Genomic DNA, 24,646 nt, shown 5'->3' on the forward strand with positions numbered 1-24,646 from the left:
GCAGCGTAGTATACACAAGGTCGAAGTACATGACCATAAGCACAAGCGCTATGCATTATATTCATTCACAATGACACAAACATTGCGTAAAGACAATAGCAAGGCAGCTCGAAGCTGCTGGTATCGAGCAAGTGAAACGAACAGAGCAGGACAAGAGCAAGACGAGAGAAGAGACAGAAGTGAGAAGACATGCTTCTCAGTTGCGCGTCAAGAGCGGGTAGGGAGTTGGCACCCGCTTCAAGCCATAGCCAGAGTGCTCATCCGCCTTTGAGGGCGTCACTTTCAATTTGAATGAACTGACTCGGTCCTTGAGCGAGGACTCTTTGGAGTCGTTCGCTGGCTTGGGTTTGCGGAGCTCGTTGACGAGCTTGAGGTAGTGCTTGATATGGTTGAAGCTTTCCTTGGCCATGATCGATTGAAGGTGAAGAAGTTGTTGGAGCTTGAGATGAAGAAATTTGCTGTCTGGCAGAGAGTTCTTGGAGGAAGGACGAGGGATGGAAGAGAGAGAAAGGAAGAAGAAAACAGGAGGGAGGGTTATACGCCGTCGGCTGGCTAAGAATAGATACCGTTCCAGAGGAATCTGAAGAGTGAAAATGACAACAGAGTGATGCCATGAGCCGTGAAAGTTGACTCCGATGACCCAAGAATAGTGCGCTTTGGCTTGGGGTTGGACATATTTTACCATTTGAACAGGTCAGGCACACCAAGGGCAGTGTTGGTCGTTGGAACGATGCTGAGTTATATCGCATCAGGCATGGGCTGAACAAGGACGCAGCACTTTCACAACCGTACTCTCCACCGACAGCTGTCGCATGTATGATGCAGGAAGTGCAATGGCAGCAGGAGCTGTCGTTCCTATCAACGGCAGAAATGCATGTCCAGGAAGGAGCATCTACGCTCGATGCACCTGGCTACTCCTGTTTGTTTATATGGAGGCGAGTCCCCTCTGGCATCTTCGACATTCTCCATCTGCTGCATTCTGTCCCAGCTTACAATCCATCTCTTATATCCATTCCACTCATTACGCCTTTCAATCTCATATTCTCTTACAGTCCAACCTTCCGAGTTGCATCATCATCATCATCGTCATCATGCAGTTCCTTCTTATTGTCTCTCTCCTGTTCATAACGAATCCTACTCTCGCTGCTCCTCAGCGGCTGGGGCACAATGACTCTTCGCTGCCCGATAACCTACCCTTCCCTTCTCCTGATCAACTACGGGAAATCGAGCTGAGAGCACATGGAACGCTGCCAAACACGCCGCCTCCAAATAACATCAGCCGACAGGGTATTGTCAACCTACAATGGATCGCTTTCAATGAGAACTTCGAGGTGGCTTTCTTCAACAGTCTTCTTCACAATGTCACCAACAATGTAACGGGCTACGAGATCCCCGATGACGAATGCGAAGAAGATGAAGAAGACCTGGATATGGTCATCCGAAGTCTCACTGCAATTCTTGCGGTAAGCCTCCTCCGTAGATACATCAATCAACGCACTTTGACTAACGATTGACTTTAGCAAGAAGAGTTGCATGAATTGAGCGCCAATACCGCCCTTCAACACTTCAATGTTTCTCCCATCCTTCCTTGCAGGTATCACTTCCCTGTCTCCGACTTTAACTCCGCGATCGTCCTGGCCGCCAACTTCACCGATCTTGTCCTTGGAACTCTGCAAGACGTGGTGGAGCGATTTGCCGTAGGGGGTGACTTCAACTTCACTCGGATCATCTCGTCGGTGATTGGAAACGAAGGCGAACAAGAGGGCTGGTTCCGCGTGCTGCAGGACAAGATTCCCAGCGAACTTCCCTTCCTCACCACCAGTGATCTCAACTTTGCTTTCTCCGCCATACTCAATGCTTTTGTCGTCCCGGGCAGCTGCCCGAATATCCATGAGATTCCACTGCAAAGATTCCATCCCCTGGCCATCCTGACACCACCTGAAAACCGGACGCAGATCATCCAGGTCGCCTTCAGGCCTGACAGGAACATGGCCCAGCGCTTGTGGATGACCTATATCAATCAACAGAATCTACCAATAGTGGAATCAATGAATATCATCTCCACCGAAGACCGAACGGTTGTCGCAGAGGTCCTCTTCCCGTACGACCAATTCCTGATGAACGGACTGACCATTGCTGCTGTGACCAACAGCAGTGGTCCGTTCAGCAATGCTAATGACGTGGCTCGGGCGACAGTGGCTGGACCTGGCTTGATCATTGTCAATTGACTTGTTGTTATAAATCGTGCTCTTCATTCTTCCATCATTATTGTTTAAGCCTCCTGTCTTACTACTCTTCCTATGCTGCCATAGCGCTTGTTTGTTTGGGACTCCGGAAAATTGGATTAGCTTTAGCTCTATGGCAATTCGCCAGTGATTGCCTGATAGGTAGTTAGATATAAAAAATTAAACGCTATTACCAGGTAGCTCTCTCTTCTCTCCTCGGCCTTCCCTCTCACGTTGTGTTGTACGATCCAACGAACATCACCTCGGTCGAAACGCGACGGTTGTCAATGTCGACTGGCAGTTCAATCTCTACCAGACTGCGCGCTGTACCGGACCGAGTGATCGTTAGACTACTTGGGTGCTAGACCAACTGCATGGAGAGATCTGCAGTGGCAGCGCGGCCGCCTCCACGAAGCTCTTCGTGGACCCGGACTGTTTGGTGCTCTTTTTCGGCGATGCCAACTAGTCGCCCGGGGATGACATGATTGACATCTCGCTTCTTCTAATTAAAGACCGATTATTCAGCAATTCCTAAGCTTATTCAGCTGTTGTTTTTATGATAAGAGTCGATGTCATGTCTTCGTGCCTCATCAATTCATCATCCTGCCCAGGACAACACAAAATGAAGGCTCCCCAGACAAAGCCATCGATGAAACCATCAGAGAGGACATTCTAAAGCATTCAGAGGACGCTACATACGAAGCTCTCTTTATCATTGCTACCCCTGTCGACTACGACTACCATGTTACCTGTGAAAACTTCGCCACTGTTTGCAAAGACCCAGACTATATCGCCCGGTGCATCATACAGGCCAGGTTTGAGGGCAGGGGTCCAAATATACCCAAGCACTGGTTTCCGAATCCACAACCATTCAAAGCTATCCGAGTTCCGAAAGAAGACCAAACCGCACAATCTGCATCATGACGCTCTGCGGTGCTTGTGCATCTGTCTTCCTGCTTCTTAGTTGGACTGTAAAACACAGCGGCAGACGTCCTTTTCCTGTACGACCAGTTCCTGATGAACGGATATCCATTGCTGCTGTTCCCCAATATGACTACAGTGGCTAGACCTGGCGTGATTGTTGTTAATTAAGGGCATAGTTACTACTCTTCCTATGCTGATATCATGCTTGTTTTGTTTGGGACTCGAGAAGACTGAATTAGCTTTAGGTCTGTGACGAATCACCAGTGATTGCCTGATATGTACTTAGATACAAGAAAATTAAATGGTGTTAACAGGTAGCTCTCTCCTGTCTCTCCTCTGCTTTCCCGCTCACTTTGAGTTGTACGATTCAACGAAGAATGTGCAAGCTGCTTACAGCTTACCCTGGCCCGCCTTGGCGTTAACGCTGGAGACAACGGTGGTGTAGGCGGCAGCGGAGGCAATGTTCTTGCCCTTGAAATTCGAGAGGAAGTCCGTATCGGCCTGCTTGAAGGTGCCGGAGCTTCCGAAGCCGTTGACCTGGCAGGTGTGGCCCAGGTAGGAAGAGCAGACCTTGTTGGTGTTGGTGTCGGGCGAGGTGAAGAGCTTGCCGGAGATGGGGGACTCGGCGACGACCGCGATGTTCTGGAAGACGTTTCCTTCGGCGACGACGTAGGCACCGGAGCCGATCTCGAAGGCGTGGCCGGTGTTGTCGTACCAGTAGTTGTTGACCTTCTTCATTAGTTTCAGGCGATCAAAGATGAGGGGAGGGAACGTACAGCGTGCAGCAGAGTGTTGCCCTGGACCTTGGGGGAACGGCCACTGGTGTGGTAGATGTAGTTGCCCTTCATGGTGACCATGTCGCTGGAGCCATCGAGGTAGATGCCCCAGTAGTGGTAGCCGTCGCAGGTGGCCGAGTAGTCCGAGACACCGTTGATGTACGAGTTGGAGATGGTGATGCGGTTGTCGGCCTCGGTGCCTAGGACGATGTGCTGGCGACCGATGCGGGCGGTCTATCATCATCAATATCAGCATTCGTCTCAAGTGAGCACGTTCGAGAGACTTACCGTGACGTGGTCGATCCAGACGAGGTCAGCGTTGTTGATGGTGATGGCGTCTCCACCCCAGACGTACTTGGGGTTGATGTCCGTGATAGCGACGTTCTGGATGATGATGTTCTTTGCGCCGCTAACGATGCGCAGTCCCTTGCCCTTGATGACGCCGGCGCTGCCCTGGCCGATCAGGGATTTGTTCGAGTTGACGGTGATGCCGAGCACGCCGGCGTTGTCGTAGCTGACGCTGGCCTTGGGGGCGTTGGGCTCGTAGTTGTCGCACCACGAGTTCTGGTTGATGGCCAGCTGGCACTTGGAGCTGGTGCCCCAGGGGGCGCAGCCCGTCGAGGTCGTGGTTCCTTCGGTGCCACGGAAGTCGAAGCTGTGACCCACATGTTAGTGTTCGCCTTCGTCTTCATCCTTCAGGGTAACGGGGGCGGGTACGTCTTGGTGAGGACGATGACGCGGGCCTGGTTGTCACCGAGGTATGAGACCAGCTCATCGGTTGTTGTGGGGTAGACAGGGGAGGCGCTTCCACCTCCTGTCACGCCCTTTGCGAAGCCCTCGGCGGCTCCGGAGACGCCAACGGCCGCGGCGGTACTGGCCAGCGCAGCCGTGACGGCGGCGAAGAGAGAGGTATATCTCATGATGAGTGAAAGAATGACACGAAAAAGAATGAATGAATGAAGTGAGCACTAGAAGCCAAAAGTAAAGAAGGAATGAATGGGTTGGTCAAACAAGCATTCCTCACGGGGGAAGCCTTATATACATATATACACTTCGTCTCGGAATCCGGACATGGTCCAGACTCCAGAGGGAGACATCAAGAGATGCAAACCCCTATTATCAGATCCGGTTCATCTATTCGAGTCAGTAATGCAGCGCCATGCTAGATAGAGGCCTGTTAGATGAAACGTACCAGACCAAGCCAGCCTAAGCCAGCCTAAGCCAGCCCTAAAAACACCAGTAAAACACCAGTTCCCAGCCCACTGGGGCTAAGAAGGTGTAATCTACAACAAGAATAGTGTCCTTGAGTACGGAGGAAGTCAATGTATGAAAATTCAAATGTCGGCCAGAATTTCTTCTTGAGCACGTCGGCAGTAATTGCTCTTGTCAGCCATTAACCGATACATAGTGGATAGTGGATGGTTCATCAATGAGGGGCAAAGAGGGACGAGTCTAGTTTAAAGTGTTTCATAGTGCTACTTTGGAAATACGATTATACGGCAATATCTTCACCTCTTCGCACAGGGCCACTGGGGAACTTGCTAACATCTTAGCTGCCGGATGTTGTTGCGCTTCTGAGAATTTCTCCGTCTTGGCAGGTGCCAGTTGATGTATCCAGAGATGCACGACTCGAGACTTGAGCTGTTGCATCTATGTGAATACGAAACTCTAAAAATGCGGCTTTTTGATTTGAATCCTTCGATGGACATGGACCATGGTTCTCAAGAGTCCAGTCTTATTGTGGTGTGGTCGTGGTAGAGTCAGACGATGAGAGACACGATCCACAGTGGATCACCAACTGATCCTTCGACCACATGGTCAGTACCCATTAGACTAACTATCATGACTAGTGTCCTTGTCAGGGGATTCTCCTGGACGTCATTAAGTTGAGATAACCTCCTAGGAATAAGAGGATAACCCCTGCATCATAGAAAGTGAGTCCATTCCCCATAACCAGCAGATCCACATAGGGCAGCATCAGAAGTACCGAGCTTAGCCTTGCCTTCAACGTGGTCTACTCTGCGCAAATAATACGTACGGAGCAGTAAGCAGTCGTCTTAATTGCAGGAAATTGTCCGAAGGCCGTCAGGCTCTAGCGCCTACTTAGCATATTGGCAGATTGTAAGCGTATTAATTTGCTGCACCAAAAAGGTAGTGATTACCGCCTAGACTCCCTTTCTCTAATTCCTCAGAACAATGCTCGATAACAGGCTAATATGCTTGTAGAGTAGCCGTTGTCTTGGTGATACGCCAGTCCCCGGCTTATATTGCTACTTTAGTCAACCAGGACTTGGAAGGTCCGGATAAATATATCGTAGGAACTGAGCGGTTGGTACTCTACTTGAAGACTAGCATAGAAGGACAATTTCCGTATCCCACACGGTTCCATCCTTCGACCACCGCAATCTCGTCGCAAAGTGATGAGGAGGTCTGCCTGGTCCATCTGATCATAAGATCCAGAGTCTGGAAACCCCCCGATGGTGTTGCCTTGCTGAAAAGTGTAGTTTACCGTGACCTCGAAAGCTCAATGGCCACGGCCTATACTGGAAGGATCACCAGGCCACCTTCTATAAGTCAAGAGTCACAGTAAGGTCGTAAACCTCTTGTCAGCTGATCGTCCTGAAGTGATGAATCTTCTTGTCCATAGTGATTCCGGGAGAGATCCGGAGCACGCCCGAGTCGTCTCCCCGACACTTGCTGATTGGAGGCCAAGCACATGCAGAAGGTGGTTTTGCCAAAGATTGGATCAGACTAAACTGTCAGTGGTGACTTATAATCAATTGTCTCAATGTCTCGTTGCAGAAAACATATGAGAAATATCGACAATAAACCATTGGAACAACTGCGAGCCCGGTGACAATGCAGATAAAAGGCAGTTGAACAGTCAGGGATGATCAAGGAGAAGGGCAGATGAGCATGAATCTTGGCATTCAACATATTTGCTCGGATTCCAATTAGCGACGCATATTTATGCGCACATCAGTTCATGTTCATGATCATCTCAATCTTATTCTATCAAGCCGAATAGGATGTCTGAATAGAAACGATCTACACACGGTCCCGGTCGGTCGGTGTCATGACAGCAGTTTGATTACTGAAACAGATCCCCAGACTGCTGTCATATCAGATCAGTGGTTCGAATGCAGACTGAGACATTGGCAAAGCGATTGCTGATCTTTGGATGGACGCACAAAGAGGAATAGTATTTGTGCCTCGCCTCGCTGCCTCAGGCTCATTCACATGACGTTCAGTCGTCGGAAAGGCAGTTCCGTTCCCCCTTGGGCTGGGCTAGCACTCAATCATGTCTATCGACTTCATGAATCAGATGGCTGTATATCATAGACAATAGGAGCAGGTTCGTCTCTCAATTGAAACAGAACATCTACCGAAAGAACGACGGAGTGGCTGCAGGGGATTATATTTCTTGCATACCAGCGAGCTTTCGCCGTGTATCCCCGACGCTTGCAATTAGCGGATGTGTGATTGGCCCGTACGCGCTGAGTCAGCAAATTGCCGACCGCCAGACCCGAGGTTACCTTAAGGTAGCTCTCAGAAGCGACAAAACATCTCCAGCGGCGTCTGAACCGTCTTCCGGCCTCCTTGAACCTCATCTCGTCGTCGCCGCTGGCAGGCTGCTGCTATATCTGACCACATTGTACTACATCTCCTCTCTCTGCCTCTCTGCCACTTAACACTACTCAATCGACCCCTTTTGGCTCGTCCACCCTTGACTTCAGCGCCTCGCGTGATTGAAACAATCTTCCTCTCGTCCGCCCACCATGGCTGCTCTTCGTTCGACCTCGCGCCTCGTCGCATCCACAAGGCCTCTGTTCCGTCCTGCCGTCTTTGCTCGCTCGTATGCCACTGTTGATCCCGCTACTGGAGTCGGTCGCTCTGGCAATGCCGAGGCAAAGGTTACCCCCGAGACCAGGACTTCCGACGTTCAAGATCCCAACCCGTCCCAGTCTCCGAAAATCAAGAAGTTCCACGTCTACCGCTGGAACCCGGACCAGCCCACCGAGAAGCCCAAGATGCAGACCTACAGCCTGGATTTGAACAAGACCGGTCCTATGATGCTGGATGCGCTCATCAGAATCAAGAACGAGATCGACCCCACCTTGACCTTCCGGAGAAGTTGCAGAGAGGGTATCTGCGGTAGCTGCGCCATGAACATCGACGGTATCAACACTCTGGCTTGCTTGTGTATGTTTGGCCCATCTGGAATGGATTAAGGACATTTTGAGCGTGGTTGCTAACATCCCGTTAGGCCGCATTCCCACCGACACCAAGCAGGAGTCGCGTATCTACCCGTTGCCTCACACCTACGTCGTCAAGGACTTGGTCCCCGATCTGACCTACTTCTACAAGCAATACAAGTCCATCAAGCCTTACCTGCAGCGTGACACCAAGACCGAGGATGTGAGTAATTCTCAGTTGATTGAGACCACGTAGCCCCGCTAATTCAAGAATAGGGTCTCGAGCACCGCCAAAGCCCCGAGGACCGCAAGAAGCTCGACGGTCTTTACGAATGCATCCTGTGCGCCTGCTGCTCGACCTCTTGCCCTTCATACTGGTGGAACAGCGAGGAGTACCTGGGTCCCGCCATCCTGCTCCAGTCTTACCGTTGGCTGGCCGATTCTCGTGATGAGAAGACCGCCGAGCGCAAGCACGCTCTCGACAACAGCATGAGCGTCTACCGTTGCCACACTATCCTCAACTGCTCGCGGACTTGCCCCAAGGGCCTGAACCCTGCTCGGGCTATTGCTGAGATCAAGAAGATGCTCGCTGCTCATTAGTTGGTGTATTCACAATAAAAGAAAGGTGCTTCGTTGTTCTAGCTTGCTCATTTTCCCCTGTGTGCCTATATTTCCTTTCATCTTTTGTCCCATGTTGTTGCATTAGTTTTTTCTCCTCGATTCCGAGGTTATTCATGTCGGATGTTTTCATAGGTGTAAATTGAGTATTCGATTCAAGCAATATAGTGGCGATATTCATCTTTAATCGCTTCCTTTTGGCGCAGTTTAGAGGAAAACTATGATCCATAATCCTCAGCAATTCAATCTATCCGCATTGAAAGGAGCCATCTCTAACCAATAAGTGTGATAGCCCGGAGCATGATCGGGAAGAGTTCGGCATTTGGTTGGATTTTCTGTATAGAGGCAAAATTTGGGTGGCGATATCATCCCTGGGCTGTTCGCACAGTGGTAGTGCGCCCGCTTCGCATGCGGGAGGTCGTGGTCGATTCCCACATAGTCCATTTTTGCTTCTATTCACAGCTTCATCGCGTTTCCTTTTTTGCTCTTTTCATTGTCATTATTTACATGCTGTCATTCATCGTGCTGCAGTGCGGAAACGTGGTGGATAGTGTCTTGTTTGTATTGGGTGGCAGGACATCGTCAGACAATCCACAAAAAGCCCCTTATAATAGTAAACCTGCCCTCGCTCTCTATCTATGTACAATCAGTGTTGGCGACAGCGCTGAGCGTTTGAGCATTATATTTACTGCATCATGACTGTCCATGGGGCTGATAGCAGGGAATCATAGAGATGTACACGGCGTCAATCTCATATCTGTCTGATATATGCATAGCGACGGTACCTGTGTTGATCGATCTTGACAAGTTGTGCTCATATTCCTATGGAGCACTCAGTTCAGCATACTTTCTCGACTTGTATCCATATGATTTTACTTTTATAAGTAAGCTGAGATCAGACCAAGGACAGTAAAACTGGAACACGATACTATTTATAAAAGAGTTCTCCACTATTGTTGTAGATCCTCCTCTGCCTCAGCTCACTCCTAGCCATTAACCCCACCATCGATCCGCATTGTTTCTTCTCCTCTGCTCAACTTCCGACTTCATCCATATTAGCAAAAATGCCTCCGCATGAAGGGCTGGTCCATCTCAAAGAATACGACATCAAAGACAGCAATGTGGAATTGATCGGTTCAGACATCGACCATCGCGTCAAATACAACTCGGCCGCGTCCGAGCCAGCCTGGAACAACGGCCAGGTGGGACAACAATGCGGACTCTTCATCTGGCGCATTGAAAACTTCGAGGTCGTCCCCTGGCCCAAGGAACGCGCAGGCGAGTTCTACGACGGCGACAGCTATATCGTCCTGGACTCGTACACGGTCGAGGACAAGCTGTGCCACGATATCTTCTTCTGGCTGGGAAGCAAGACCACGCAGGACGAGGCGGGCACGGCGGCGTACAAGACCGTCGAGCTCGATGAGTTCCTGCATGGTGCTGCGACGCAGCATCGCGAGGTCCAGGCGCACCCCTCGCCGGAGTTCCTGGCGCTCTTCCCTCGTCTCCGCATTCGATCTGGGGGCGTGCGATCGGGCTTCACCCATGTCGAGACAGAGAAACAGTCATCGAAGGAGGCTATCACGCTCCTTCGGATCTTCAAGCACCCTGGTGCTGCGCGAGCTGATTCAGTCATTGTGTACGAGGTCGAGCCGACCTGGCGGAGTCTCGACGATCACGATGTCTTTGTCTTGGATCAGGGCGAGAAAATCTGGGTCTGGCAGGGCAAGAACTGTAGCCCGATGGAAAAGGCAAAAGCCGCCCAGGTGGTCAACGATATGACGCTTGCTAAACATATCAACGTCGAGGTTCTTTCCCAGCTGGAGTCACGATCCAAGATCGTCGTGGACCTCCTCGGCGGCAAGGATATCCAGCAGTCGTCCTTCCAGGCACCGCGGCCTGTCTCGTTCCCTGCAGGAGGCGATCGGGATAGCGACGAGTCTCAGTTCCACAAGTTATTCCGACTCAGTGACGCCACAGGGGCGATTTCATTCGATCTCATCAAGGATGGTCAGCAGATCTCCCCGTCAGACTTGGATGGAAACGACGTTTTTCTTTGCGACACCGGTAGCAGACTTTGGGTCTGGCAAGGCTCGCAGGCGAGTAGACAGGAGAAGGCGCTGTGGCTCAAGGTTGCCCAATCCTATGTCCGGCAGATTCAGGAGGAGCGGGCCAACTCGGCTGCCCATCTGATTCCGATCTCGAATGTGGTGCAAGGCCATGAGAGTCCGGCATTTTGGAAGGCTATCAGAGTTTGAGATTACCGCAGGCTAGTGCCTGTTCCTTCGACTGGTGAGACATGCTTGCTTGGACCTCACGCTGTGTATCTAATCCAAATGGTAAAGATGTCTATCATACGAATGATGTCCAATTCTACAAGTATTATGCGAGCCACAAGCTATGGTCGAAATGAAACAGCGAAACAACAGAATTACTAAGCTAGACAATATTTTTCAACTTCAGCATTCCATTATAAAATAATCTCTGAATGAATCTCATGGTGCTGATTCTTCTCCACCAGATCAGGAAGGCGCCCCCAGAATATGGCTCCAGTCGACGGTGTTCTCTCGGCGGGTGCGGCTGTTTTTGTACAGCGGGAGTTTTCGGTGCGGGAGGTATATCCAGTTCATGTCTTCCGGTTGCTTTCCTGGTGGCTTCGTCCGGGGTTTCTCGCGTGTATTCGATCTCGAAAATACCGGGTAGCCCATCCTTTTGGACCTCGACAGCACGGCCACTCGATAGCTCCAGAGTGCTTGGGCAAGGACTCCATGTTTACTGATACGAAACTGAGTGAATTCCAAAATTTTAAGCTTCATAATCCAAAATCCCGCGCTAACCAGGCCAAAGACGGCCCATATATAGCTAGCGCCTAAAATGATAATCTCAGGCTTCTCAGCCTTCGGGTTCCATTTTGGTTAGTGCTGACGCTGACAGCAAGAGGAGAGGGAAGCGTTAACTACCTTCAGGGATCCCCTTTGTCATTATAACTTCGCATCCTCAGACTTTCTGCAATCGCACTCACTCTCAGGAGTAAAATTTATCTTTGTTTTGTCTCCCAAAACCATTCACACATAATGCGCTTCTTTGAAAATAACCTCGCCGTTGACCGGACGGACCGAACCTCTATACAGGTGCTTGGTGCCGGTCTCCCTCGTTGTGCAACAAGCTCTCTGCAGGCCGCCCTTGAATCGCAACACATCGGTCTGACTCCCTGCATGCACTTTGCGCACATTGCGCCAAACGCCGAACGCGGGGACATCGTCCTAGCTGCACTCCGGGAGAAGGACTCTACACGGCGTCACAAGCTACTTTATAAATTGTTTAATGGTTTCCAAGGAGCCACCGATTTCCCTGCATCCATGTTCATGGATGATCTTATGGACATGTATCCGGACGCTAAGGTCGTGCTGAACAAGCGGCCTGGTGGCGGCCGCCAGTGGGTGCAGTCGATCAAGCTGCTTACCTTTGCAGCCTCACCCGTGTACCACACTCTCTGCTTCTTATGGAAGACCGATCGCAATGTGGCTGCCATGTGGCGCGAGATTATGGAGGTCTGTCAGAGCAAACTGGGTCTAACTGCGGACGAGCTTTTGACGGTAAAGCATTATGATGCGCATAATGCTTGGATTCACGCCGAGGCAGCGAAGCGCGGGCGAGAGGTCTTGGAATTCGAGCCTCAAGATGGATGGGAGCCCTTGTGCGTATATCTCGGCAAGCAGGCACCAAGAGATGAGCCTTTTCCTCACCGCAACGATGCTTCCGAAGTTCGAATGGTTGTGAGGATTCTGTATGCTCGGGGCGCAATCTCCTGGCTTGCGCTAGGTGCGGTGGTATTTGGCACAGTAAGATGGCTTGTGAACGGGCAGCTGTTCTAGCCTTGCATCGACATTCTGTCTGACAGGACCCTTTTTTGGGGCTGGTCCCACTGTGAGACATTTCCGGTTGGGATAATGACATGAGAGATATCTACATATGATGCCGCTGTGATTGGATGGTCGAAGTTGATTTCAAATACTAGTCACCTGTATGTGTGTCGTTTTAGGTATATACCGTACAGCCATAAGTTGTTCCACGCCGCATCACACAGTGGGACACCTTATATAAAGTTTGTGGGTCTTTATGGTTAATTCTCTACAGCATGAATTCATTCTCAATTACATACTATAGAGTATCCCAACGGACATTTCCTTGCTTTAGCCCATGCACCACGCCTGTTCACTACTACTAGATAGTAAACCGTCGCCTGTTTATCGCTCGATGGATCTTCCCATATCAGATTCCGTCAACCATCGTACCTCAGCCCCTGGTCAGGATTATTGCTACAAGTCTGAGTACTATTTAGGCAAGTTGTCATATGCATTTTAATCTAGCTTATCAGCAAGGCCAGTGTCATGTAGGAGACCAGGTAACCATAATCTTAGGCTTTGTCACAGGCAAGTAAATGAACGCAAAAAGCCTTCCATGCCGTGCACATCATCTATAGTAGACAAAAAGGCGACATGCTGATCAGGCCGCAATAAAACCATGCAACCTTCTGGGTCTATGCCAAAGGACGTATAGAGCTCCCCTCCTCCAGGATGGTGGTATGATTCATTATCCGCCATCACCCTGCTATAGTCTATACCCCCGTCCTCGAGACAGGGACGGAAGATTTCCGGCAGACGGAAAAGATCGATCCTGTTTCTGTTTGCGGAATGTACCAGGTACACTTCAACTGAACCGACGCCGTCTCTTGCCCTGCTGGCCTTGTTCAGTTGCTGGAAGTATGAGGCTGGGTGAGAGAGTGCTTCCGCTAAGCGATTGACGCGAGTCATCTGTTCAATCTTAGAAATATCGCCCCCGAAAATGATCAGATTCCATTGCCCGGTACTGGGGAAGCGTTGTTGTAGATGGCAGGCTTGCGAGTCGCTCTGATTCAGGACCAGTTTGCTGGGGATCCGGGCTCCCAGCCTGATAGCCCTGGCCAGAGATGGCCTGCTGTAAAAGGAGGCGCCCTTCGAGCCTCCAGCTTCTGACGACGGGCTAATGAGTAAGTTTGGTTGGTATGTTGCGGTGAGCCCAGAAAACGAAGTATTCTCCTCTCGGATAGCGCGCTTGTAGCCCTCGTCGAATCTTCCGCGCGACATACTGCACATGCCACCACAGAGGCGTTGATCCAACTCGATAAGCCGTTGCGCAATGGGGAGTCTCTCTTGCGCATATGTGGCTAGGATATCCGGCGGCGAGGCACCACGAGCCACGGCAGCGAGTTTCCAGCCCAGATTGTATGTGTCCTGCATGCTGACGTTCATTCCCTGCCCTGCCTTGGGCGAGTGGGTGTGGATCGCGTCGCCAGCCAGGAAGAGGCGGTTGTGCACTGAGATCTTTGGGCAGATCCGCTGGCTAACCTGGGCTTGTTCAGCATTTGCACAACAGACCATCGAAATGGAAGTAAGTACCTTGTAAGTCGTGTGCCAGTTGATCCGGTTTGTTTTTATCATATATGGCTGCATGATCTCCGCGATGCGATCCATGATGACCTCGGGAGTTTGCTGGATCGCGTATTGTGCAGAAGCCATCGGTGACAGCTCAGTGTATACCCGGACCAGGCGCTTCTCGCGCGGGAGCACCATCAGCGTTCCGTATTGGGATTTAACGATGCATCGTTTGCGTATATCCGCTGTACCGCATGGCATTAGCACTATTCTTTTGCAGCCCGGATAGTGGGGGTGAACAACGGAAGTCTGTGATGGGAATGAAATCCACGACACCCCACTGGTAATCAGAGCTTTGTCCTTCCAGCCGGATGCCGAGTTGTTTGCGGAGCCAGCTATGGGCGCCATCGCATCCCAGAACATACTTGGCTTCAACGACGGTTTCCAGTCCCGCGATTGCCGAGTCACCCGCAGAAGACGCCACGCTGGTCTCGCTGCCCTCGCTCCTCGGAGAGCTCGCGCCGCTGCCAGACGTTGAATTCATTGGCTTGACAAAATCTGTTGGAGGGATTTTGTCCAGTGTCACGCGGATTGGATAGGTTGCGTGATCCTCAATGGTACTATAATCAATCTCCAAGGTCGTGGGGATGGTCGCTCGTCTGATGTCGAGGTGTTTCGCCGACTGCATAAACTTCAACAAGTGATCCTCGACCCTACCCTGCCGGAGGGTAGATTCATAGAATCTGGACCACCCCGGCTCAGTATTTGCAGAGATCTCCTCTCTTCGGAGGCGACCGTCGACCGAATCACACTGGCGGCATCACATTAGCCCTATGAACTCAAAGGAAAGTCGGCGGATAACTCACCCACAACGCAAGCTCGACCGTGTGGTTCGCTTCAGCCCAAATCTCGTCGGCAAGTCCGAAGCTGTCCAAGATTTCCAATGTCCGGCTTTCTAGTCCATCTGCGCGACCGTCCTGCGTCCCTTGCGGCCTCCGTTCTACCAACAGTGTCCGGACCCCAGTCACGGCCATCCATGCGGCAGCCATCAAACTGAGCAGATTCGCTGTTAGCAGGTCCCATCGTATTTTCCAGCAGAGATAACGAGCAGAGTCACCTACCCTGCCGGTCCGGCACCAAGAATAAGGACGTCTACGCGAAGGTGGTCGCCCATGATGCCCATGTAGGTACCGATGGAAAGCAGTCGGTGTACTGCTGGTTTCTCACATGTCTGTCTATTCCAATAGTACACCTTTCTATTGTATCAAAGCACTATACGTCATGAAGTCATACCCTTGAACAGCGATTTGAATTGACTCTTCGACGTCACCGCATTCCATTCTCTAGCGCATTATTCCACTGCCTACGGAGTATACTACGCCAGTATACTATAACTTAACCCTTATGACGACACGAGTCCTTAGGCTCTCCTTTCTGCGCCGTATTGCTCATTTAATACAGCTCTGGTCGAATTCCACAGCAGACAACGGGCCATAGTCGCCGGAAACGGAAACCCCCACAGTCCGTGAAAAAGCATAATGACACTCGACGGATTATATATTTCGAACATCCGCACAGGCAGCATTAGGAATTTATTTAATCCTATAGCTAAAGCTCCTTACATCAATTGTGCGGCTGTGGTCCTTGATCAAGTATACTGTTCCAGAATGGGTGCAGCTCCAGCGTTCTACAAACCCGAAGGGGAAGTTTTTGTAAGAATCGCCTTCCCTCCCTACCCGCAAGAGCATTATTCATCTGACTGAGATCTTGCTAGTACAATGACGGAAGAGAAGATGCATTACTAAAGTTCATCACCACTCACCCCCAGCAAGCCGAGATCAAAGGCTCGCCCGAGGCCGTGCTCGCCGCGATCGACGACTTCGGGCACTCGCAAGACTTTCTCATGACTGTAGGCGAGTACAAGGGGAAGATTGTCAGCGACCTTATCGCGAAGGAAAAGCCGCAGACTGTGCTGGAGGTCGGTGGGTATGTCGGGTACTCTGCGATCATGTTCGGGGACGCGCTCCGCAAAGCCGGGGGCCAGAAATACGTTAGCCTGGAGATGAACGCCAAGTTTGCGGCCATTGCCAGGGCGCTGGTGGACGTTGCCGGGTTGAGTGGATTCGTGGAGATCGTGGAGGGACCATCTCGCGAGTCTCTTCGGAAGATTGCCGCGAACAGCAAGGGGTCCAAGGCGTGGGATATGATCTTCTTGGACCATTCGAAGATTTCGTACCTGAATGATCTGAAGCTTTGTGAGGAATTGGGTATTGTGGCCCCGGGGTCTATTGTTGTGGCAGACGACATGTATGTCCCGGGCAACCCGCAGTACTCTGAATATGTGAGGGCGCCAGTGCAGTCCAAGGTCGAAGCGAGGAAGCCATTTGTCGGCTGCGTGAGCGATGGTGGATTGTCGTTGGGCAACCCGTATCTTGTCTATGAGTCTACGATCTTCGAGGGACTCCAGCCGAGTGGATTACCAGTGAGGAATTCCCCAACTTACGCCCAAGTTGTTATAATCTGAAGCAGCTAACGTGAGACAGGATGCAGTGGAAGTGTCGTACTGCGTGGACGCTGTTGGTTCTGACTAGACTTGTGTCGCTATCAATCGCTGAGATATATGTTCTACAATACAAGAGCCCTGCTGAGTTTGAGTTGGGCCTTCCATTATACAGGCGGGAACCAGGAGGAGTCAATTATATAATGAGCACGCTGGAGAGGAAAAATGAGAAATAGAAATATTGAGCTTCTGACAGAAAGATCGTAATAGATGTCACTAACTAGACACCGAGAAAATGAAAGAGGGTAAATCAGGCGCTGTACTCCGTACCTTGTGCTGCGATACAGTCGAAAACGACCATGAATTCAACCTAAGCCATTCCCAGGTGGATAATCACTGGAAAGACACAGCTTCCTCGAGGTTGCATCCCTCTGAATACCAAATTCCTGTCTCTGTCCAGCACCGCTTCCTAGGTCGTAGATGTGCTGGATGTAACCCTAAGTCGCCCTTGATCCACGGTTCCCGCAGAGTCTGTTTAACGTTATTCTGATGGTCGGTGGCTGTCAGATAAGAATTACCACCTCTGCATGCAACTGTTATTTTCTTGACTGTCATCACGATCGTGGATATCTGAGACATTCGACGTGGGGATATGTCATGGACTGCTCTGCACATCTACTGGAAGGGCCAACCCCTGTCGGAAGGCACCTGATTAGTATACCGTTTGGAATTTAGATTGCTGCCTCTTGGGTTGATTGCAGAGTTGTTCCTTGTAAGTATTTACAGGAAAATGATTGCCGTGTCAATCGTGGAATAAACCTACCTCGTCAACCAAACTTCAGATATGGATAGCTTTCAGGACGTGTATGGAAACGGCCGTCCCCTATGTCGTAGAGCCTGCGGCGCTCGTTAAATCGACGAAACATGCTTGACAAATCTCAGGTGTCTTGGAACCGTGCAGGATGGTGCCCGCGTCCGAGCTGGATTGCCATGGCTCTCTGGAAGAGTCACGTACTGGCAGAGTGGTTATAACTGACGTGTAGCTTCAAAACTCATCCTAGTTTCTGTTGATTTCAATCTCTCTGACACCGCCGTCGTTCACGTCCGTCGACAAAATGATAGGAGACTTATATCATGTCACACTCAACCTGATTGTTTCGAGTACAAATGGTACGGCGGCTATGACTTTGCTTGTTTGGCGCCGCTTTGGTATAGATCTTTGAAGTGTTGCTCAGCATTGCTCATTACATAACTCGAGTAAGTGTTTAACGTCGGTCTTATTCTTATTTTTAAACACATTGCCCTGATGTAATCTGAGCGTGCCACCGGACTCGGGTACAACCAGAGACAATCAAATGTGCATTGATAAGTAGGCAAATGTCTTGAAAGACTCGCACCTAGTGGGATAGAATTCAAATGTATCACTGCTCCCACATTCATCCTTGAATGAGAGTGAAGTGTTACTGAGCCGCGCCCATGAGACACAGGTTGCTAGCGCCTGAGGTTTGTAGAGGAAATATTGATTGGACAGGTATTCCAGAGAGCTGTAGAAGCTGAGATATAACCAGGAAATAAGGGTCTAAAAATAATTTAAAAAAATGCTAAAATAAAATCTAGTTCATTTTAAATTTGCGCATGTTAGTTTTATTATAAGAAAAGTATATTTTAGTTAAACAAAACATACTTAAACTTATGTTAATCATAAAATTAGTATAATGATTCTAGGGGGGGTACACCGTATGGAGATGTACATCAGCGAGACATGAACTCTCTATAAATACTGGTAACCTTGAACTTCAAGTACTTGGAGATATTGCTCTTATCTCTCAACCGCTTTTGACCGACTTTAACACCTAGCGATACCTGGGTGCCACTCGTTCATTTTGTCTTTGCTCCTCGCGACATCTTAAGCGCCTTTCTTTTCGATTGGACCTGACTACGATCATGAACGAGGGACCAAGTGCAATCATTAGTCATTCTGCACCGACAGGGACCATGCGCATTTAGACAGGGGAGTTAACGCTCGAGCAAGCAGTGATTGGTTTCGGTGCAACGTCTCAAAATGCCATAAACACGGCTATGCAAATCATTCGATATTCGGCTCTACGAGTTGATGGTTCCAAGCCAGCTGCCGCTTGGGGATATCAGCGGCAATGTCGGCCCTGCTTACGCTAGCCCCAGAGGTTCTTCTATAAGAATGGGACTGCTTCCGATGTCGATATCCAATTCTCTAAGAACCTTCAAACAGCGCTCCAAGATCACACAAGTAGCCGTAAGTAAGTTCCGGTTGGAAGCCTCTCTGCTAGTCCACTCATACTCTGTCTGCAGTATCATCACTGTCCCGTCCTATATATTCCCACATACGCTACGCAGCCTTCTGCCTCGAGATGTCGAACGTTGGAATTTATGTGGCCATATTCAAAGGTGGCGGTATTTACAAGCATTGGGCTCTTTTCATTGACGAGCCCCAAGCGGACGAAACCCTGCTCCAGGTCAAGGGATCCGATGGCCGATTTCGTTATGAAGCCGAGAAAAGAGATGCCCGGAATTCGCAAAGCCTAGTGGAGCTAGTCTACCTTTGCGATGTGGATGTCGCTAAAGCCAACAGGATCAGGGATGTTGCGAGGAAAATCCCCGTTCATAATGAGATCTCAGGTTGGAATTGCCAAGACTATGTGCTTGATCTCTTGAACGCATTGGAGAATGACGGAGTCTTGAACAGCGACGACGCAGATTATACGGAGCAGAAGTCCTACGTTGAGGGAAAGCAAGAAGGACTGGCATAAATACTCTTTTTGATCTGCCTGTTATTTGTGAAGCTGGATTGATTTCTTCGGATTTTCGTGAAGCCGACTACCCATATTAGGCACTTAACTGAGTGCATGGTACCCGTCCGATCTATTGTCAGAAAGTTGTCGTTATAGCTGAAATCGAACTTTCAAGTGATATTCATTGAGTGGCGTGCCGTAGGTAAAGGGGAATAAGATAGTCATTCAAACGGCAGAGACAGTATGGTGTCTAGCTGGTTTGCACGTGGAGGTACCAGAGACGATGAACAAGCCAATGTATAGGAAACCGTAAAGGGGAAATGCTCCCTGGCAAATAGGAATACCAGTCATTCTCCTCCGTCAGGCTCAATGTTCCTGTTAACTGAGTACATTCATAGTACTTTGGATAAAACCCGCTATCTTCCCAGTCAATAATGCCGGTCACCACACAGGCATTGTTGTGATCCCGTTTCACTATGATATTATCAGTTCTGACATCGCCATGAGCGAAGACAGATCCCTGATCAGGATCTGTAAGGAAAGAATGGAGGAATTTGACATATGTTTTACTGCCATGATGGGGAGTAGTGCATTCGAGATCCTCATATCCAGGAGGTACGCTGAGTATTGATCTGTCTGTGTGTTCCATGACTCTTTTTCCTTCAACGCATTCCAAATAGTAATCATCTTTTTGAAGCGTCCTCAATTGGCAGAAGATGCCATCCAGCTGACGCTGCACAGACACCTTGTCTTGATGTGTGAGGGTAGGCCATGCCTCAGTTAACGTCATAGACGGGATGTAAGTCATAAAAATAACGCAAAGGAGCCCAATTCTGATTAAGCCATGAGGCCTTGGAACAGGAATATCCGGTGCCCGTTCAGCAAGGTACTGCAGAGTCGTGTACTCTGTATAGTCACCGCTCGTTACGACAACTTTTGCGACGAGGTCGTCATCACACTTAACGACAACACCCCTTACAGGATTTTCCCATAGCTTTTGGGAACTCCAGAGCAGTTGTCGCAAGGGTCCAAGTAGCGCGTGCCCTGCGTCCGTTGGCTGTGCATCTGACTCGCAGAATCGTTTCAACAGGGTCGCTACGTTCTGAGATAGTGGAAAAACAACTGTAGGTGTCTCCGCAGTATCCAGACGCGTGCGAAAGTCTGGAGGGCTTGGTGGTTTTGTCACCTTGCGCTCCAACGGGTTGATCGAAGACTGGGCCGCGAGTCGATAACGCCGACCATAGTTTGGAGGGAAAACCGACAGTAAGTTGATCTCAGGATCTTTCCTTAGGAAGACGTTGAGCACATTCAAGGTCCTTTGGTTAAGCATAGCTGTACTTGTTTTCGGACTTTTAAATTGTGATTCTTGATGCTTCTGGCGATAGGAGTCAGGGATGAGTGCCATCAAATCGGCCGCTGGATTTCTCTTAAGCGCCGATTCGAATTTTTGCATCAGCTCCCGGTTACGCTCCACTGCGTCGGCACAAGGCAGCGAGCTAAGAGTTTCTGTAGTCATGCCTGTATCGCCCATGTTCACTGAGAAGTAAATTGGGCTCCAAAGCTTTCGAAATGAGCGATCACAAAAAAAGCTGAGTTTCACCCTGATTAGATTGAATTCTCATTTTTGCTAGAGCAGATGGACTTTCTCCAGACAGAATTGGTAGGAAAAGGGAAGGGAGGGAGACAAAAGTGGAAGAATCGTGAGTTGGAAGAGGGAATGGTGGATAGTATCCGTGCCTTAGGCGCACCCTCACCGCTCCGTGATGACATGCCATTTAATAAAGCTAAAGGCATCAGTCTGGGTTTCCTGTTATGCTTAAGGCCAATGTTATTAAGTTCTAATATATTCTGCTTAGAAGCATTAATAGTGTCTATTTAAATAAAGCCCTTTTCTACCCTTTATTCATTCATCTATAGGGAACAGCCAATCTACTTTCCTTTAGAATTATTTATGTATCTCAACATGTCTATTAACACTAGTCTTATTATCATATCTATTCCTTTAGAAATTGACTGCTAGTCTTTCAGCATTGTATGCTGGCAGAACTTCATATGTACCCAGGCTTTTAAGTACTGGTGCTTCCGAGATTGTAGAGATGCTGATCATGTAGTCCATTAGAATATGAGCTAGTATTCTAGGTTCCTGGCCTCTTAGGGGCTAAAGCATAGCCTCTAAAATGATTGGCCATGAGGGTCTGCATATTGGTGTATATGGTCGAAGAAAGGACTTCTAGGTATATGCATCTTAACCCTTGGTCACCTATATATATCAGTAGTGTTCAGATTTAGATTCGCTCCAGGTATGCCACCCTAACCAATCCAATCCAAACTGTGGCCACTACCAGCATTTTGAAAGTGTCTATTCTACTCTCCAGCACATTATCTAATTCCTCTTCAGATGGCTAGACCATTTTCTATTCAACTTGATGGTTCAAGATGCCGGGTCACGTGCCATTTAGAGACTCCCAGACGTCAACTCACGCCCTACCGAGCCCCATATACATCAAATACCTTGCAACAAGGGGGCGAAGGTAAATCTAACCCCTTCCAGTGATGACGTTGTGGTGGGTAAATTACTTTTTACTGCCTGATCATTTACTGAGACACACTTCTTCCAGCAATGGGCTTCATGGTCAGGTTGCGAAATTCATTCTCGGCCCATCAACAGAGCTCTATATGTCAGCTGTATCTTCAACAAACACCGTCCTCACTTGGATTCAGGTCGACTATAGCTTTCAAGAACTTCTCATCCAGCGCTAACTCTGCTTCACTCCCCTTCAAATACGTACTGATCGAAGAAGTCGAAAGACTTGAAAAGTACCAGCCTGGTGGATATCACCCTATAATGATAGACGATGTCCTTCAATCCCGATACCGAGTAGCCCACAAGCTGGGCTACGGAACATACTCAACTACCTGGCTGTGCCGGGACTGCCAGACTAATAAATATGTGGCAGTCAAGGTCGGAACGGCCGAGTCAAACAGTCGAGAGGCTGACGTCCTCGACTATCTCAACCATTCGTCCCCACTTGATTACCCAGGCAGGGCAATGATACCCTCTGTTCAAGACAGATTCGTCCTCCACGGCCCTAATGGCCACCACCCTTGCTACGTGACAGCCCTAGCAATGTGCAGTGTGTCTGGTGCGAAGGACGCATCATATAAACGCATCTTTCAGGCCAAGACAGCTCGTTCACTTATCGTGCAGCTCGTATTAGCTGTTGAGTGCATTCACAGTAAAGGAGTTGTCCATGGAGGTTGGTCTTTGTATTCTGTAGTTTCACAACCATATGCTAATACCTACATCAGATCTTCACACCGGCAATGTCCTTCTGCGTCTCCCGGCCGATTTTGATCAACTCTCAATTGAGCAGCTATACGAAAGATACGGTTCACCTGCGCCAGAGCCAGTTGTTCGGCTTGATGGTAAACCCCTTGAGTCTAGCATTCCAGTTAGCGTCGTTCCTCCGATCTGGCTTGGAAAAGCTTCAGAGCAACTTACCACCTCAGAATCTAACGTCTTGCTGAGCGATTTCGGAGAGGCATACAGACCATTAAACGAGCATAGGTGTAGCTCACACGCTCCCTTGTCCTTTGTTCCGCCTGAAGCCCGATTCGAGCCAGAACAGGGCCTTTCCTTCCCAGCTGACATCTGGAGTCTCGCATGTTCCATATGGATAATACTTGGCCAGCGTCCCTTGTTTGAGGACATCCTTGCCACACCGGACGACATCACTGCGGAGCAGGTTGATACTCTAGGAAATCTACCTCTACGGTGGTGGAAGAAATGGGAAGCGAGACACGAATATTTTGATGAGAGTGGACAACCAAAGCAGGGTCGACAGGTGAGGTCTTGGGATGACCGCTTTGAAAACCACATTCAATTCCCACGACAGAAGGCTGGAATTCCGGGGTTTGATGTAGAGGAGAAAGCTGCTGTTATGGATATGCTGCGGTCGATGCTGTCGTTCGAGCCAAAGAAGCGGTTAACCGCACACGACGTCCTGAAATGTGAGTGGATGGAGAAGTGGGCATTGCCGGACTTTGAGAAATTTCACTCCTGGGAGCATGGGGGTTGCGAAAAGTTAGCATAATTTTCATTCCTCTTAGACGTGCTGTATGTTGAGGACATGAAGCAACATCATGATGATGATGATTGAAGCTGTCCAATTCTACCAAATAGGAAGGAGGAACGCTTGGCCAGCATTAGCAGTTGCTGCTTGGCGATGATTAGCGTGAGTGCATTATATCTTTTAGTTTACTACTGGGTTATGATAGACCATATAGATCAAGTATTTACAGCTGTTATTCACGCAGGAAGGGCCAAACCACCTAAACCTTATTAAGTCCATCTATATCTTTATAAGACAGATCTAGGGCTCCCAGCTAAACACAAATCCATTAAGCAAAATATAATTTATTTAGAGTAGGACTAAAGCCCACTAGATAATTATATAGTTATTCTAGTAAGAGCAATGACCCTAGGTGACTGTGTATTAATATTCTACTTTAGTAACAGTGCTCTAAATATTTAATAGCTATGCCCAACTGTACGCAAGCTTGGAACACTGATAAGTCGCCATCTCTAAGTAGTAATTATTTATTTTTTAACATGGTTGACCGCTGAGCTTTGGCCATAGAGTAGGACCAATCAATATAGGTTCACCAAGTCCAGTGCCTAAAGGGGATATCATTAATACATGAGCAGTAAGTCTCCTTGCCTTTGGTCTTCTCTGGTGCAACGCACTCTCCGCGATCAAAGTTACGGCGTTGGCACTATATATGTCAGCTTCATCCGAGATAGGACACGTATACCATAGGCAACAAACGTGATGGTTACACTCTTGTGGATCATCCGGACAGCCATGGTGGCCGCCACCATGATGATTCCCGCCGTGGTCTTTGTGATGGTCCAGGTTGATTGCAAGTGCCTGTTCCAGGGAGATGGCGGCGGCCAGAGGGACAGGGTGATGATAGAGAGCAGCTTAATAAGGTTTATATTACTAGTAGAGAGGGAGGTGGTTGAGAAGGTTGCTTAATCTAAATAGGGTTGGACTACTATTGTGGCTGAGTGGTGGTCATGATGACATGTGCATGATGGAGATGGATGTCATGATGTTTGTATATGACCACGAATAAGGCATACCTATAGTGCGAGTTAAAAGACTGATCCATGGTAGAGATACAGTATACATCTATCGCTTAAGGAGCAACTCTATGCACGA

General features: G+C 49.2%; 11 protein-coding genes and 1 non-coding gene across 12 annotated transcripts; 8 read left to right on the plus strand and 4 right to left on the minus strand.

Annotated features, from left to right (window-relative positions):
- Positions 1 to 196: 196 nt before the first annotated feature.
- Positions 197 to 409, minus strand: Aspvir_004064 (uncharacterized protein; the record flags this gene model as incomplete). Its single annotated transcript, XM_043267301.1, has 1 exon — positions 197 to 409. One exon carries the CDS (start codon positions 407 to 409, stop codon positions 197 to 199), a length of 213 nt encoding a protein of 70 aa, XP_043123236.1.
- Positions 410 to 1,091: 682 nt separating this feature from the next.
- Aspvir_004065 (putative sexual development protein (LsdA)) lies at positions 1,092 to 2,228 on the plus strand (the record flags this gene model as incomplete). Its single annotated transcript, XM_043267302.1, has 2 exons — positions 1,092 to 1,463; positions 1,521 to 2,228. The coding sequence occupies 2 exons, from the start codon at positions 1,092 to 1,094 to the stop codon at positions 2,226 to 2,228; spliced, it is 1,080 nt and encodes a 359-aa protein (XP_043123237.1).
- Positions 2,229 to 3,539: 1,311 nt separating this feature from the next.
- Positions 3,540 to 4,845, minus strand: Aspvir_004066 (polysaccharide lyase family 1 protein; the record flags this gene model as incomplete). The annotated part of the gene is made up of 4 exons (XM_043267303.1): positions 3,540 to 3,878; positions 3,926 to 4,159; positions 4,214 to 4,580; positions 4,643 to 4,845. The coding sequence occupies 4 exons, from the start codon at positions 4,843 to 4,845 to the stop codon at positions 3,540 to 3,542; spliced, it is 1,143 nt and encodes a 380-aa protein (XP_043123238.1).
- A 2,859-nt stretch (positions 4,846 to 7,704) lies between these two features.
- sdh2 (succinate dehydrogenase iron-sulfur protein subunit SDH2) lies at positions 7,705 to 8,721 on the plus strand (the record flags this gene model as incomplete). Its single annotated transcript, XM_043267304.1, has 3 exons — positions 7,705 to 8,128; positions 8,193 to 8,344; positions 8,398 to 8,721. 3 exons carry the CDS (start codon positions 7,705 to 7,707, stop codon positions 8,719 to 8,721), a joined length of 900 nt encoding a protein of 299 aa, XP_043123239.1.
- Positions 8,722 to 9,112: 391 nt separating this feature from the next.
- On the plus strand, positions 9,113 to 9,182 carry Aspvir_004068. Its single transcript has one exon. It is a non-coding gene; the product is annotated as a tRNA-Ala (tRNA).
- Positions 9,183 to 9,803: 621 nt separating this feature from the next.
- Aspvir_004069 (gelsolin family protein) lies at positions 9,804 to 10,997 on the plus strand (the record flags this gene model as incomplete). The annotated part of the gene is made up of 1 exon (XM_043267305.1): positions 9,804 to 10,997. The coding sequence occupies one exon, from the start codon at positions 9,804 to 9,806 to the stop codon at positions 10,995 to 10,997; it is 1,194 nt and encodes a 397-aa protein (XP_043123240.1).
- Positions 10,998 to 11,813: 816 nt separating this feature from the next.
- Positions 11,814 to 12,614, plus strand: Aspvir_004070 (sulfotransferase family protein; the record flags this gene model as incomplete). The annotated part of the gene is made up of 1 exon (XM_043267306.1): positions 11,814 to 12,614. One exon carries the CDS (start codon positions 11,814 to 11,816, stop codon positions 12,612 to 12,614), a length of 801 nt encoding a protein of 266 aa, XP_043123241.1.
- A 552-nt stretch (positions 12,615 to 13,166) lies between these two features.
- Aspvir_004071 (putative FAD monooxygenase) lies at positions 13,167 to 15,327 on the minus strand (the record flags this gene model as incomplete). Its single annotated transcript, XM_043267307.1, has 4 exons — positions 13,167 to 14,398; positions 14,457 to 14,964; positions 15,020 to 15,206; positions 15,275 to 15,327. 4 exons carry the CDS (start codon positions 15,325 to 15,327, stop codon positions 13,167 to 13,169), a joined length of 1,980 nt encoding a protein of 659 aa, XP_043123242.1.
- Positions 15,328 to 15,820: 493 nt separating this feature from the next.
- Positions 15,821 to 16,744, plus strand: Aspvir_004072 (O-methyltransferase; the record flags this gene model as incomplete). Its single annotated transcript, XM_043267308.1, has 3 exons — positions 15,821 to 15,865; positions 15,928 to 16,635; positions 16,697 to 16,744. The coding sequence occupies 3 exons, from the start codon at positions 15,821 to 15,823 to the stop codon at positions 16,742 to 16,744; spliced, it is 801 nt and encodes a 266-aa protein (XP_043123243.1).
- Positions 16,745 to 19,040: 2,296 nt separating this feature from the next.
- Aspvir_004073 (uncharacterized protein) lies at positions 19,041 to 19,439 on the plus strand (the record flags this gene model as incomplete). Its single annotated transcript, XM_043267309.1, has 1 exon — positions 19,041 to 19,439. One exon carries the CDS (start codon positions 19,041 to 19,043, stop codon positions 19,437 to 19,439), a length of 399 nt encoding a protein of 132 aa, XP_043123244.1.
- A 232-nt stretch (positions 19,440 to 19,671) lies between these two features.
- Aspvir_004074 (aminoglycoside phosphotransferase family protein) lies at positions 19,672 to 20,952 on the minus strand (the record flags this gene model as incomplete). Its single annotated transcript, XM_043267310.1, has 1 exon — positions 19,672 to 20,952. The coding sequence occupies one exon, from the start codon at positions 20,950 to 20,952 to the stop codon at positions 19,672 to 19,674; it is 1,281 nt and encodes a 426-aa protein (XP_043123245.1).
- Positions 20,953 to 22,266: 1,314 nt separating this feature from the next.
- Aspvir_004075 (uncharacterized protein) lies at positions 22,267 to 23,515 on the plus strand (the record flags this gene model as incomplete). The annotated part of the gene is made up of 2 exons (XM_043267311.1): positions 22,267 to 22,678; positions 22,731 to 23,515. 2 exons carry the CDS (start codon positions 22,267 to 22,269, stop codon positions 23,513 to 23,515), a joined length of 1,197 nt encoding a protein of 398 aa, XP_043123246.1.
- Between the last annotated feature and the right edge of the window lie 1,131 nt (positions 23,516 to 24,646).

The sequence above is a fragment of the Aspergillus viridinutans genome, assembly GCF_018404265.1.
Source record: "Aspergillus viridinutans IFM 47045 DNA, scaffold_2, whole genome shotgun sequence".
Lineage (NCBI taxonomy): Eukaryota > Fungi > Ascomycota > Eurotiomycetes > Eurotiales > Aspergillaceae > Aspergillus > Aspergillus viridinutans.